We start from the raw sequence: 15,009 nt of genomic DNA, 5'->3' as shown, positions 1-15,009 counted from the left end.
GGCGCCGCTGCTGCTTCCCACGGAGCGAGTCCCGGCCCCGGGGGTGCTGCACATCGGGACCTCGCCCCCCGGGACACCCCCACCGCCTCCCGCCCGCCGAGCCCCGGGAGCACCCCCGGCCCAGCACAGCGCTGCCGGCAGGTGAGGAATAAACGACAAAAGGACTCTGGGCTGCACCGCAGGGTACGGTTGTGCCCGGGACACACGCTCGGCCCCGCGGTGACCAGGGCAGGTGGCACCCTGGGACACGGTGGGGTGGGTGGCAGCTGCTGGGGACTTAAGGAGGACGAGCTCCTACAAGATCCATGCGCGAGCCAGGCTGGAAATGCATCTGTTTTATTCTTCTTCAGCCAAACGCACCAAAACAAACCCCAAAGCCCAGCACTGCTCGGCTTGGTGACACCAAACGCTTCCAGGACACACCTGGCAGGGCAGCCTTGGTTACTTGCAGTCAAGGCTGTGGCTTCACGCAGCAGAACTTTGTGCCACCTTCTTTATGACTCAAGGCACATGTATTGAAATAAAAAGAAAACAAAACATGTACAATAACTTCAACACAACCCCATCATTAAGGCATACATTTTTCAAAGATTTTTCTTGAAAAAAACAACAAAAAAAATTTTTTTTTGTAATTTCCAGCATTCACCTCATGCTGTTTTATGACCTCTTCATACCTACAGTTTCAGCCCAAATTCAAAGAATCCCATCACTCTCAACCCAGGAGCTTGGGCGGAGCAGCAATATTGCCTGATTTTCATACACATCTCAATAGCTGGTGATCCTTTAGGAAGTCCAAACAAACCAACAGAGCCATCTTTCCTTGCCCTACCTACAGCTTGGCAAGCACCCTGTCACAATACAAACATCAAATTAATCTGGAATTCTTTTGAAGAACCTGAGAACTGACTTAATACCTGCAACTCAGCGACAAGACTCGACATGTGCCTCCTCCCTCCAACCATCACCACGCCAAGGACCAAGCTACTCCACACTGAGCTTTGTTTTGATGTTCATGGCCGCCAGCTCAGCCACGAAGTAGCGGAAGACGTGGGGCACAGGGACGACCTCGATGGCATCCACCTCGCCACAGACGGAGCAGGAGTACCTCCTGCTGCTGGTCACGGAGGCCTGGGACAGTTTCTCCAGCACAGGGGACGTCATGCTGCCACAGCTGGTGCACACGTAGGCCACGGAGCCGTCGGAGCAGTTGAAGAGGCGGTCCTGCAGCAGGAAGGACGTGCCGTGGGCCAGCAGAGCGTCGCGCTCCATCTCGCCGAAGCGGATGCCCCCTTCCACGTTCCTGCCCTTGACGGGCTGGTTGGTGACGGCGTCTCGGGGCCCCGTGGTCCTCACCTGGAACTTGTCGGAGACCATGTGGCGCAGGCGCTGGTAGTACACCACACCCACGAAGATGTCTGCCTCCAGCTCCACCCCGCTGATGCCGCTGTACATCTTCTCCGTGCCAAAGTAGTTGTAACCCGCGCTGGCCAGAGTCTCACCGAAGTATTTCAGAGCAGATTTCTTCTCGGTGAAGGTGAAGGGAGTGGCATCGTAGGACACGCCGTGCAGGGCTGCCGACTTCCCTGCCATGCTCTCAATTAACATGCCAATGGTCATGCGGGAGGGGAAGCCGTGAGGGTTGAAGAGGATGTCTGGAACCATGCCGTTCTCTGTGAAGGGCATGTCCTCCACGGGCCACAGCTGGCTCAGGATGCCCTTCTGTCCGTGGCGGCTGGCAAATTTGTCCCCAATGGTGGGATTTCGGGGAACCCTCACAGTGATGCAGGCCTTCTTGAACTTCCCAGTGCCACGGTCGTTGCTGCACAACCTGACGTTGTCCACAATGGCCACTTCCTTACTCCTGTGGAGGTGGAGGAACAATCATAGCAAAAGTGTCAGGTTTGATAATAATTTTTGGTTTCAAAAGGAAAATGAAGCAAAAACCTTAAACCACTTATAAAATGCCTTTGGACAGCTGAGAAACACCACAATTTTTCAAAGTATTACTCAGCAGTGAGGGAACTCAGACTATGTAAGAATTAGGGCAAGGAAGCAATACAAAGGCACCTTCCATAAGCCATTCAAGTACTACTTTTGGGTGATAGGGTAATGTGCCACCTATGATTTAAAATGAGGATCATTTCAACCTGGTTAATCTGGATCACACTTTGTATCTGGTAAACTGCATCCCACTGCCATTTTCATTGTGTTAAGGCAGCAGCCCCTCTCCCTACCACCAATAAATTCACACCATACTAATGGGATCCCAAAATAAAGAACTCAATTCAGTTCTTCAGTAGAAAGGGAAGTTCAGAGCAGAAAGGGAAGGCCAAGCGTGAGGTTTGACAAGTGCCTTGTTCAGGGCTGTGCTCCTTCTATAGATGAGCCCTCAGCCTGATATTCCATGTGCCAGGGGTCTGCTTAAAGCTTAATTGTTATCATGTCCACGTACAACCAGCACAGGCAAATCACCACAAAAACATCCTCCTGGGATAAGCCATCTCTGCAGCACAAACTGGCTTAGAGAAAAGATGTGACACATGCCTGGGAGTCACCTACAGCATGAACTTCATGCTCTCTGTCACACCATGGACGCTATTATGTGAGGAGAAAAGGGAACATCTGCAGGGAAATGTGAGCAGAGCCAGGAGTGACAAGCTGTACTTACTTATAGTACACAGTGAAGGTCTCCCCTGTGTTGAGGTTCATGAAGCTGTAGAAGGGGTCCCCAGGCTGCAGGATAGACCCTACAAAAGGCAGTCCATCAGCATCCAGCTTCTCCCCAATGTTTGGATCGCCAGGCCTGATGCCAAATACTAAATTATCTCCTGCCCTGCTGGCTTTAAGGGAAAGGTCAATGCTCTCTGCCTTGATAACACTTCCATAAGCAAATCCTCTCTGCCAGGAAGATTTATTTACGATCTAAAAAGGAGAAACAAAAGGCTGTTAAAGACTTGCTGATAACTTCAAAGAAAAGATTTACAAAGGTAAGCATCAGACCAAAATACAAACACTGCCTTTTAAAGCCTCCCAGTAAGTCACCACTCCAAAAAGCTCAAGCCTCACATAACACCAGTATTTTTCAAAGCTGGAAGGCCACGGCCTTGGACAAACAAAGCTCTGCTCTACTTCCAGCACTTCCAGCATTGCCTGCTGTAACAACACAACCACTGTGCTGCTGAATCTGCCCAAAAGGTGTGAGCACCAGCACAGAGAGAAAGCAGGGTCCTCTCAGCTGAGTATCACCCCTACTCCCAGTGCTCCACATCTAATTCATCCACAGGTGTGAATGAATTAGGATTTTTTTCCTTCTGGTGGCTTACCATTGCATCTTCCATGTCATAGCCACTGTAGGAGATGACAGCCACGATGGAATTGGTGCCAACGGGATAGCTGTCCATCCCATAATAGTCATACATGCTGGGCCTCACCAGAGGGCTCTGGGGGGTGTGCAGGTGGTACAGCTTGTTATCTGAGCGATCCTTGTAGTTGTAAACAGGAAACCCCATGGTCTGCTTTCCTGGAGGGAAGGAGGGAAACTTGGATTTATTCCTCTGTGTATCTTATTAAGAAAAAAGCTGGAGATACTTAGAAATTTAGAGGGATTATCAATCTTAACTCCCTCGGAATTTAATAATTGTCCTAAGCCCAGCTCTAATTTTTCTATGAACCACAATACTCAATGTCTTTCACAGCATTTCATAAGGACTACATCTAATTTTGTTTTCTTTTCTGCAATTTCAAAATCCCCACTAAGGCTGGTGTGGTGCTTCTGGTTTTGCTTACTTAGAGATTTTTTTTGTGTGTTTACTTGTTTTGTTTTGTCATTTTTGGGGGGAATGTATGTGTGTCTTCCTCCCAGTGTTTCCCAGAGTAAGGCCCATGTTATGTATTTCCAGGCCAAAAAGCATTTGCTTCTGCAGCATAAATATCCAGGCAAGGGAATGGAGTTTTGAACTGTCATATTGCTATGTACAGAAAAACATGAGAAAGAAGTAGTGTTTTAAGGACATCTTTCTGAAAATACTGTCAGAAATTCAATATACTAGAGGTATAAATCCTATATATAAATTTTTAATACATATATTTTTAATATATTATATATATATATATGATTATGAGGTGTTAATCCCTCTGCCCAAGGTCTTGCAGCCCTGGGTACTTCAGCACTTACCCATCTGGCACTGGTACATGTTCCGTGGACTTTGGTTGTGGTCAGAGAAGGGAATGAGATTGGCCACCACACTCAAAATGCTGTGAGGGAAGAGCTCCTGGTGAGTGGTCACTCCAGGCACCACCTCTGACTGCAGTGTGGCCACGTTCATGAAGATCTGCAAACATCAAATCGGATAATGCTTGTACATTTCCTTCTTTTAAAGGGAAGGAAACAAAACAAAGCTGTCTCCGATGGCTTTCTGTCCATTTCAGTTTTAGCTGTGGGTGTTGCCTGCACTGTAGTGTATTAGCAAGACAAATCAGACAGCTGGTAAACCACCTATCACGGATTAGCTGCATGGAAGGAATCCTGAAACACAGAACTGCAGTAATGTGTCCTCCTTTCTGTCTCCCACTTTAATAGTTCCAAGTGGATGAGCTTCCCTGCAATCCACTGCTTGGCTGCCCAGGAGCCATTTGGCAAACAGGATGTAACACAAGATGACATGGTACACACAGCACAGCAATCCTGCACTTCAAATCTTCACAAAGTTAATACCAAGTGCAGATCTGAAGATCTCAAAAAGATCTCTACAGTCCAGCTATGACATTTACCAGAAATCAATTTGCAGGAGTGAAAAAACCCCTTCTGTCACCCATTCCAGCTCTTCAACACAAGCCTCATCCTCAGCTCCTTTCACAAATATTCACCAAACCCATTTTTGATGCCAGGTACCTCTGTAACATGGGAACATGCAAACCCCACCTGTTCCAGAGTCCCAATCCATTCATTCTTTCCATAGGCCAGGTTCCTGACAGGCCGCACCATCCGGCAAGGGTTGGTGAAAATGAAGAGCCCAGGATACAGGCTGGGTTTTCCTGTCATTGGGATAAGGACCACTTCTGCCCGTGCAGGAAACCTCTTCTCTTGTGTGATCTGTTGGTGCAAAGAAATAACAAGCTAGAAACACAAACCAAGTTTAACCAAATTGCATCCACCTGGTCACACAATGATAATGTCAACCACTGTTGTAGCCACTAATTAAAATCTACAGAGAAGAGTTCTTAGAAATACTTTTAGAAAAATCTCCACCAAAAAAGCCAGAATATGCCTTATCTTGCCTTTTTCAAGAAAATGTTCTTTCAAAAACTGTAACTTCGTAAACCAACAGATGATACATAAAAAAGCTAACACAAAAGCACACTCAAATACCAATACACAGCCAAAGATAAATTACTGGGTCAGATTAAAAAAAAAAAAGAAGCCTAAGAAGTTCCAAACATTGCTATTTTCTACCACTGCATGTTGAAGATGTTTAACTAAGAAACATTCCAAACAGGACAACAAACCTTGAAACGGCGGAGAGTTTGTGCAATCTCGGGAGCCAGCTCCTGCTCCACCCAGCCCACCATGGAGCCATCCAGCACAACCCTGTAGCACTCTGAGTAAGGCTGGCTTGGAGCTGCATCAATGGGGGTGACACCTGTGGCAACACAGGGTTGATGGACAGAACAGCAAAAAAAAAAAAAAAAAAAAAAAGCAAGAAACAAGAGACAGGAGTTATTTCTGCACTTCTCAGTTCACACCTAGAAATTTTCTGAGACATCAAAAAATTCTCAGCAAAGCCATAGGCAGGTTCAATGGAAAATGAAAAACACAACATAGAATGTCACCCCCCTCCCCATTTTTCTGACTGAAATAAGGGTTCTCATTATTATTCTCTCATTCTCATTATTCTCTGATTACCTTCATTATTGAAGGTAATCACAAGTGAACTGCAGTTCAATTCAAGTCATTACAAAGTTACTGTTTTTTTTAGTCCAGTTTCTCAGAGCTGTGAGAAATTCCCTGTGCAATTCTTTGTGCTTCAGTGAACATCCTCACACTACAGCACTAACATTGAATTTTACAGGCTGATGTGCCTGTACAAAGCAATGTGTTGTTTACCACTAAGCAGAAGCCCAGTAAGTCAAACTTGATTTTACTTCCCAACTGAGCAGTGTGCTGTGATGCTGTGTGAAAAACCCTTCCCAGGCACCTCACTAAACCATCAGGCCAGTGAAACATACCCAGGGAACATAACAAAGGCGGGATGTCTGTCACGGGCACCATCTCAGTGACAATTTCACACAGAGCTGTCATGTGGTTCATGAGCCCACAGGGCTCTCCATCTGGGGTGTCCACGGGGCACAGGAAGCCCCAGGACTCGGGCAGCAGCTTGCGCACGGTCGTGGTTCTCATCTGGGAGAACGCCGCCCCTCTGTGGATGCAGCGGAAGTGGGAGAGGTAGCGGATGAAATTCAGCTTGTCCCCCACCACACAGAGACCACTGGCCTGCAGCATGCCCAGCCCTAGGGAACAAAGGGGAGATTATGGCAGGAGCTCATCCAGCTTCAACAAACACAGCATGTTACAAGGCAGTTTCTTATTTTTCACTGACAACCCCTAAAGATGCTCACACTGGATCTCAACAAGGCAGGTGCACTTGCATAGGCAACTCAGTGACCTGTAAGAGACCTAGAGACTTTAAATTCCAAGCTATTCCTTAAAATCTAGTTCCTTTCACAAACATGAGGAAGTAATTGCCAGTGAAGCGAATAGGAATTTGCAGCTGGTATGTATTACCAAAATTCTACAGGTTTGTAATCTAATTTCATTTTCTAGTGGGCACTCCATTACAACACTGTCATATGGGATACTTCAGGGAAGCATCAGATAAATCTGAATCTACATCAGATTTCTGAATTTACATCAGGTAAACCAGTTTCTCTCCATTTAAGCTCACAGGACTCATGGGGCAGTTGTGATTTAAAAATGCCCCTTCTCTGCATTGCACCTTCTAAGAAAAAATAATATTTGGGAAAGCAAATCGAATTATGGTCACCATTTTGGACAATGTTAAATTTAATTTCAACTATTCATCTGGGTAGAGGCTTTGCTTTCATAATTAACCTGTTCTGTACCGTGCACAATGCCTATGCTTGTGCATAAATCTTGCCTTTTTTCCTCAACTATCCCCTTCTTCAAACCCCTTTTAGCAATTCAGTCACAGTGTACAATGTCTGCCTACAAGCAGTTGTTTCCAGTTAAGAGCTCAATTTTACATTGTTCCTCATTTTGGTTTACAGGAAAAAAGGAAAATAAAAGGTCACCTTAAGTCTGCAGATTTACCTGTTTTAGACCTCAGGTTACCAGTTGCAAGGAGATACTCAAATGGCTTGGTGAAGTCTGGTGCCAGGCCGAATGCCTTCACCAGGCTGTCTGTATTTAGGCTGATATCTGTCTTTTCTGCTCTTTTCTCCAAAACAAACCTAACAGATTGCAGCCAGGTTTCAAGCCTCTCCTACAGTTTAAAAGTGAGAGATTTAAAATTAAAACAAGTCAGGAAAGGCTTGAATTAGAACATCAGTTGTACATACCACAGAACACCTCTGAAATTAGCAAGATGGACAACTTTTAAGGAACTGACAATTTTCCAGACTTATTTCCAACACTGACTTCATTCTGTCAAGATGCTGATGGTATATGTCAACACAGAACTAAAAGAAAAACACCCACACAACAGCTTGGCAATCACTTCCACCCAGAATGGTGATGAGTCTGGCAAATTAAGCACAATAAGAGAATTTCATAAAGCAGAAACTGTACCTATCATCTGACCACAAGGATAACTCTGTATACAGTGCACACTGTGCCTACTGTCTGCTTTAGACTATTTAGGATTTTTGGATTAAAAAAAAAGGGGCTGTTAACTCACTCCCCTGCTGATCTGACAGCAAGTGCTAGGCAGGAAAACAACTTTTTCTGGTTCCAAGTAGCTGTTTTTTATAGCACTAAAATGCTTCCCCAAGTTCACTTTCAAACCACTCAAATAGTAGAGATTTTTTTACAGGCTTTCAACAAAACAACGCTAAAGAAAATTCTGGCTAAAGGGGAAAAGAAAGATTATAGAAATATGTAATAACACAGGGAAGTATCTTATTTGGGGATGAGAACTACTATTGCACAGTGAACTTCATGGGACAGTTAAGCTTCTCTACTCCCAGCACCCTAAAATGAGGAATCCCTATAAATTGAATTAGAGTAGATTAGTAGTAAGTTACCTGTTTAAGTCAGAAGCATGTTACCAATTTTCTGATGTGTAAAGAAATGTAAAGATGTGGGAGCCATGCCCTTACCTTTAAGAACATAAGGAAAAGCTGTCCTGGGGTAAGCACCTCGTGATTCATAAGACTGTCTGGATTATCTTCCATGCATTCCCCTTTGGCAAAAGCATAGAGCTTCTGGGTCATCATACAGAGCAGGTAGAACTTTTCAGTTCTATTGGTCAGGTGAATACAGATACAATTGCTGAAGGAAGAGAAAGAAGAAGGATAACTACCATGATCTCTTCATGCTAGCTTCATGTTCTTCAGGTCTCTCCAAAATAATTGTAAACCAATATTTTTAAAATAAAAGCCTAACAAGACAAGTAGACGTAAACTACAAAATATTTCTGTTAGCACTATCAGTATCCTGTCACAGAAACTCCAAATCTCCACTGCTATCAAGCCATGTATGGAAAACTGTGGGCTGAGCAACAGTCTAGCACAAACAAAAAAGGAAAACCACATCTAATTCCTAAAGCTGGAGGAAGAGCAAACACCTACTTTAACAGAAAAATGAATTTTTTTGTTGAATGCCTGCCACACTGACAGTCTCAAAGCAAATTCTTCCACTGCTTTCTAAATTATCTCACATAAAGATTTTAAAGCATTTCTTTTCTGCCATTTTAAAAGATAAAAATTATTCAGAATTGACAGAGATTTGGTGAAACTGATAATAAACTGCAGAATTTCTGTTCACCAAATGGATCAGAGCAAGCTTTAACCTTCTCTTCCTCAACCTTTGTGTCTTTTATCAATGACATCATAAAAATGCCATCTAAATAAAAACTGTCACCCTCTTGTGAAACTGTTTTGGGAATACTTGTGTCAATCCATTACAACACATATCATTATAATACTCTCACACATGCCTGTAAATTCAACACAGTGACACTGGATCCCAGCCACATACAGACCTCAGAATGAAATCTGCAGCCTGTTCATTGCTGTACCACTCAGGCAGGTTGAGTTTCACTCTGAAGCTCTTTCCCAGGTAGTCCAGGACGTTTTGCTGTGTCAAACAGCCAGCATCCACCACTGCTCTCAACATCTCAGTGACACAGTTTGCAAAAAAGGTGTCATCTTCCCTTCCTTTCACCAGCTCTTCAAAAATCTGGTAGTCTGGGAAATCAACCAATGCCTGAGAGACAGAAGTTTATCAGATCAGAAAAATAAGAAAACATCTGTCTACAAAATACAGCTAAAGAACTAAGGCTGTATCCTAACCCAGTGCTCTAGAAATGCCCTTCCACAATGAAAACTGCAAAATGCTGTGGGGTTGGGATGCTTAGAGAGTAATGCGGGGAATATTCATACACTGATAATGATCTCCACCCAGACCATTCATTAGAAAAAACCCCACAAAACCATGAGTGTGTGACTCTCCCCTCATCTCTTATCCCTACAGACACTTCCTCTGCTGCAGACTGAGTGTTTGATTAGTGTTGCACAGTTTGGATGACATTTCCCAAATCACTGAAAACACTCCAAGTGGAATTAGCTTCTTCTCGTTACTTAAAGCAAAAATGCTGTGCAAAACTTCTGTGTTTATTCAATACAAAAATGACAAGCATTCATTGCTCACCTTCAGAGCAAATCCCAAGGGGAGGAAGAACAACTCTTTGCGAAAAATGAAATTCAACATGACACAGCCATTTTCCAAGTAGTGAAGGTTCATATTTATTGCAGTATGCTCATCCTTGACACAGTGCATCACCACCCCTGCAAAAATCACAACATCACCACGAGCTGCACAAAACCAAGCGGCTGCATCACTGTGTCATGTCCAAGGAGGTGTGAGACAATTCATGAGGGAAACTTTGGTACTTGATGGCTGAGAACATGATTACACTACACTGTCAGCGTGCCACTTCAAATAAACGCTGGTCTTTAAAAACTTCATGGAAGATGCAAGAAGTTTTTAAAGAAAGACCCAGGCCTCAACTACCCTGTTTGTAACCTTTGGTTGTAGGACAGAGTAACAAACAATTACTGCTCCTAATGGCACTCTTATCTCTGTGTTTGGGTGGCAGTGCAGGAGCAGTGTTTCCTGGTCCAGCTCTACACTATCATCTGCAGGACAAAGAAAAATAAAACAAAAAAGGACCATCTAATCTGGTACTGCCTTGAAATAAACCAGCTGCAGTGGAACTACAGTGTGTGCTCAAGCACCATGGTCCAGTCAAATCAGCAACTGGCAACACCTGAGTTTAAAATGCTATTTAACATTTGCTGGCTTAATTCAATTTTAAACTGGTTTTACTGAGTATACATGACAAAGGGAAAGTCAGACAGCTCCCACAAGGCAAGTCCCTGTTCTTGCTCGTGGGGTGTTTACCCTCTATTCTTACGTGCAGCAAAAAATATTAACATTACACAAGAACTGTAACAAAACTACCAAAATTCAGCTACAGATGGTCACTCCTGTTTGTCCTCAAGCAGTTGTTAGTAGGATGCTGCAGGGAACTGCTGAGCTTACCATACTCTGTGAAACCAGGGCCTCTGTTTTTCCACTTGTGTCTTGCCATTGCAAGAGGGAAGTTTCGCCTGGGCATAATCAGCATCCTGATTACTTTTTCTAAGCCATTGATGATAAAGTAGCCTCCCATTTCCTGGAAGGAGAAGAGAAATCATTTTAATACACTCAGAAACTCAGAATTGGCATTGTGAGTAAAAGAAAAAAATGCCTGTACTATAAATGAAAACCAAACATTTAATGGGAAATAGCAAGACATGATTCAGCACTGCTTTTGGAAAGGCTGCACTCACACTTATGAAGTCTAAATGTAGAAGAGCGCAAGGAAAAGGATGCATGTTCCACAATTTAGAGGAAGAAAAAACCTTTGTGATCAATGCAACATATCTGATTAGCAGACATTAACTGTTTAAAGTAATTAAAAAAGCTCTGAAATTCTCACACTGAGTTTATAAACCAGAAGGGTTTTCAGAGCAAAATATCTCTGTCTGATCACAAACAAGCTTACTTTTCTGATTTTCTTTTGTAGTTTTCTCTTTTTTTATGAGTTCAAAATGCAGTGCTAAATAAATCTGTATTCAGTTATAGACAGCTAACATGCTACTGGGGAGACAGGAAAAAGCTGCAGAAGACAAATGGGAATGGAATTGTGTCTTTCAATGCCTGTTCTCCAAATCTTTCCTTCCACAGAGTCGCCTTCATAGCACTCTCATTTGCTGTGCAGCAGCTGAGAGTTTCTATACCAAAACTGTAGGGATTGACACCAAACAGATCCCTGTGCTCAAGAACAGCCACAGCTGCAAACTTCTCACGCTGCTTCATCGAGCCCCCATAAGCAATCTGCTTTCAAGAGAAAATGGGAAGTCAAACTTGAAACAAAAAGTCAAACTTGAAACAAAATATCAATGTTCAAGCCCTGCAAAGAGAAGGTGACCTGACAAATGGCCCAGGTAAAACACAGACTTTCCTGACCCTCAAAATCCCCGTTACCTCTTCCTCCTCATGGTGCTGCAGAAGGTCTTGTGGAGAAAAACCACAGAGGTTGCACAATTTGGACTTGACCATGATTGGAATGTACCCCAAGGGCTGTCTGATAGTCCCTTGGGGCATGTCATTCACTGACCAGCTGATGTCGGCCTAAAACAACACAACACCAACAGTGAGCAAGTTAAGGTGCCCTTTCAATGTTTCCTGCTATAGAAACTGTACCTTTCACACAACCACAAGCAGTTGGACAGACTTGTAGCACTGTAAAATGGTAGCAATAATGAAAACAAAAACCAGTAGATAAATGCATAAAGATTACACTCTGGGGAACAGTCAATGTGGGGTTACAGAAGAAAATCATACAAGGCTGGAGTCAGGTAAAGAAGCTGCTGGCTGAGTGAACAAGGTTGGTCTGGCATCCTTTGCCTTCCAGACCCTTCAACAGAGCAGCATGAATAAAAAAAGGCAGCCACAGGACTGGAAAGGAAACTTCAGAAGATAACACTTAAAAGCAGAAGAAGACAGCAAGTGTCCACTGAAAAAGACATCCACACTACAGGCCTGACAAAATCTTTCCTTTCTTCACTCAGCACATTCATGAGTGATCTGAAAACCAAGAAAGAAAAGCATGCAGGAAAGAAAATTTATTAACAAGTTCTGGCAGTGTGTGTGAAGGGAAACTGTGGGAGCAAAGAATCTTAACTTTACATGCAGAATGATGGGCGTTGGAAGAGCTGCTGTCCTGCAGGAGAGAAACACTGGCACTGCAACACAGGAACATGGGTTCAACACCTGGCAGCAGCAAAAATGAGTAAACTGAGTCTCGGAAATTATTGGAAAAGGGAAGGGAATGCTACTGTGCCCCTTTAAATCCATGAGGCAGCCTTGTCTACACCTGAAGTGATGACTAAGGGTCTACAGCTGCTCAGCAGGCTGGGGCTCACATCCCATCCTGGGGCAGTGGGAACTGAGGGAGGAACATGGAGCTAAAGCAGCACGGTGGAAACAGGGAGTGATTACTGACTGTTTGCTGCTGTGCATGGGCAGGGAAGGGCAGCACAAGGCAATGCCTTTTCACACAAGGCACAGCAAACTGTTCTAACTGCTCCAAGCATTCAAAAAATAATTAAACAGACAATGGGGAAAAAAAAAAGATATGGGAAATAATTCAGGTAAGAAAAACAAAATCAGCTGTAGCTCAGGAAAATCTAAGATCCACTGGGAATATAGCTGTGAACAATCTGCACTGCCCCACTTTCATTTTCAGATAAGGTACTGCACTTAGAGTGGCTTTTATCATGGCAAGGTGTACAGCTTCAAATAATAATAATAATAATTAAAAAAAAACCAACAAAAAAGAAAAGCAAAAAACCTGAAAATCCAAGCAAGCACTCCCTTGCACCAGGTGCCTCACATAAACAATCAGCTCAGACACAAATACATCATTTCAATAGAAAACAGCAATGTGCAATCCCTTCACACTGCAAAGGAAAATATTTGCTGGGGATGCTTCCTCTCCAGGTAAATTTCAAAGCACTTCACAAAACCCATGAACCTGTGAACAGGAGAGATTTATAGCTCTGGACTTGTGCACGGGAGCAACGCTGCTTTTGAAACCTGGATTCCTGCAGAAACAAGATCTGGATTATGCCGCTCTCGGGGATGACACGGGTCTCCATCCAAGCTCTTCCAAGCCGGAGAAACGGGAAAGAAGGGCAGCGGGGCCGGACCACGACAAGTTTGATGTGCAGGGAAAAACAGCGAGGCCACACATCATCAACAACACCCCAGAGCCCGCGGGGGACAGCGCTGCCTGAAACCCCCGGAGATCGCTGAGCCGGGAAGGGACCTTTAAAAATACAGCACACGGCCGGGACAGGGACACGCGTGTGCGGGGCTCAGCCCGGACAGGGACACGCGTGTGCGGGGCGGGCGGGCACTTACGGTGATCCTGCCGCGGTAGGTGCTGCGGAGCCCGCGGCACTCAGCCGGGAACACCCTCCTCTCCTGGCACACCGTCCCGGCCGGCACGGCGGGAGGGGCGATGGACACGCCGACCAGCGTCAGCGCCAGCCGGGTCTCCTTCAGCGCGAATTCCACCGAGGGCACATCCTGCAACAGCACCGGGTCAGCGCGGCGGGGCCGGGGGAGGGCCGGGCGCCGCGCCCCCCGCCCCGCGCCCCCCGCACCTGCACAGCGCGATAGACGCCCTCGCTGACGGCGTAGTTGAAGGACTCGATGTGGGCGCTGGTGAGGTCGCGCTGGGTGGTGCCGCGCCGCGGCGGCCGCAGCCGGTGCGGGTCCGGGCGCGGCCCCGTCCCGGTGCCCGCCATGCCGCGCGCTCCTCCTCACGGGAAGCGCCGCGCGCCGCGACCGCCGCGTGCCGGGCTCGCACCGCCTCCCGGCCGGGCCCCGCGCGTGCGCTCCGCACCCGGCCCCGCCCCCTCCGCGCGCGCCGCTTCCCGGCTGCTCCAGGAGCGCGTCCCTCCCTGCGGCCGCTCCCGGGGCACGGGGCGCGTCCCTCCCTGCGGCCGCTCCAGGGACACGGAGCCCGTCCATCCCTGCGGCAGTTCCAGGGACACGGAGCCCGTCCCTCCCTGCGGCCGCTCCAGGGGCACGGGGCGCGTCCCTCCCTGCGGCAGTTCCAGGGGCACGGGGCGCGTCCCTCCCTGCGGCCGCTCCAGGGACACGGGGCGCGTCCCTCCCTGCGGCAGTTCCAGGGGCACGGGGCGCGTCCCTCCCTGCGGCCGCTCCAGGGACACGGAGCCCGTCCCTCCCTGCGGCCGCTCCAGGGACACGGGGCGCGTCCCTCCCTGCGGCAGTTCCAGGGGCACGGGGCGCGTCCCTCCCTGCGGCAGTTCCAGGGGCACGGGGCGCGTCCCTCCCTGCGGCAGTTCCAGGGGCACGGGGCGCGTCCCTCCCTGCGGCCGCTCTACGGGCACGGAGCGCGTCCATCCCTGAGGCCGCTTCAGGAGCACGGAGCGCGTCCCTCCCTGCGGCAGTTCCAGGGGCGCCTCCATCCCTGCGGCCGCTCCAGGGGCACGGGGCGCTTCCATCCCTGCGGCCGCTCCAGGAGCGCGTCCATCCCTGCACCGCTCCTGTCTCCAGAGCCCGCCCCGCAGCTCTGTCCCTCCGGGCTGCGCTCCTCCCGACACGCATTCCCAGCTCCCCTGGGTCCCCCTTGTACATCCGTGTCACCCGTGTCCCTCTCCCGGCCCAGCCACGTGCGCTCTCGGAACAGGAGC

General features: G+C 47.0%; 1 protein-coding gene across 1 annotated transcript; it reads right to left on the bottom strand.

Annotated features, from left to right (window-relative positions):
• Positions 1-323: 323 nt before the first annotated feature.
• On the bottom strand, positions 324-14,049 carry POLR1B (RNA polymerase I subunit B). Its single transcript, XM_058020099.1, has 15 exons — positions 13,954-14,049; positions 13,709-13,876; positions 11,768-11,914; positions 10,781-10,913; positions 9,887-10,023; positions 9,219-9,442; positions 8,335-8,506; positions 7,328-7,499; positions 6,226-6,507; positions 5,506-5,639; positions 4,922-5,092; positions 4,175-4,331; positions 3,324-3,520; positions 2,669-2,922; positions 324-1,861 (listed from the first exon to the last, which is right to left on the bottom strand). Exons 3-15 carry the CDS (start codon positions 11,885-11,887, stop codon positions 982-984), a joined length of 3,033 nt encoding a protein of 1,010 aa, XP_057876082.1. The 5' UTR covers positions 11,888-11,914; positions 13,709-13,876; positions 13,954-14,049; the 3' UTR covers positions 324-981.
• Positions 14,050-15,009: the final 960 nt, after the last annotated feature.

This window comes from Melospiza georgiana, chromosome 3, assembly GCF_028018845.1.
Source record: "Melospiza georgiana isolate bMelGeo1 chromosome 3, bMelGeo1.pri, whole genome shotgun sequence".
Taxonomy (NCBI): Eukaryota; Metazoa; Chordata; class Aves; order Passeriformes; family Passerellidae; genus Melospiza; species Melospiza georgiana.
The sequence above is the reverse complement of the archived record's forward strand: the minus strand, read 5'-3'. Positions and strand labels throughout refer to the sequence as shown.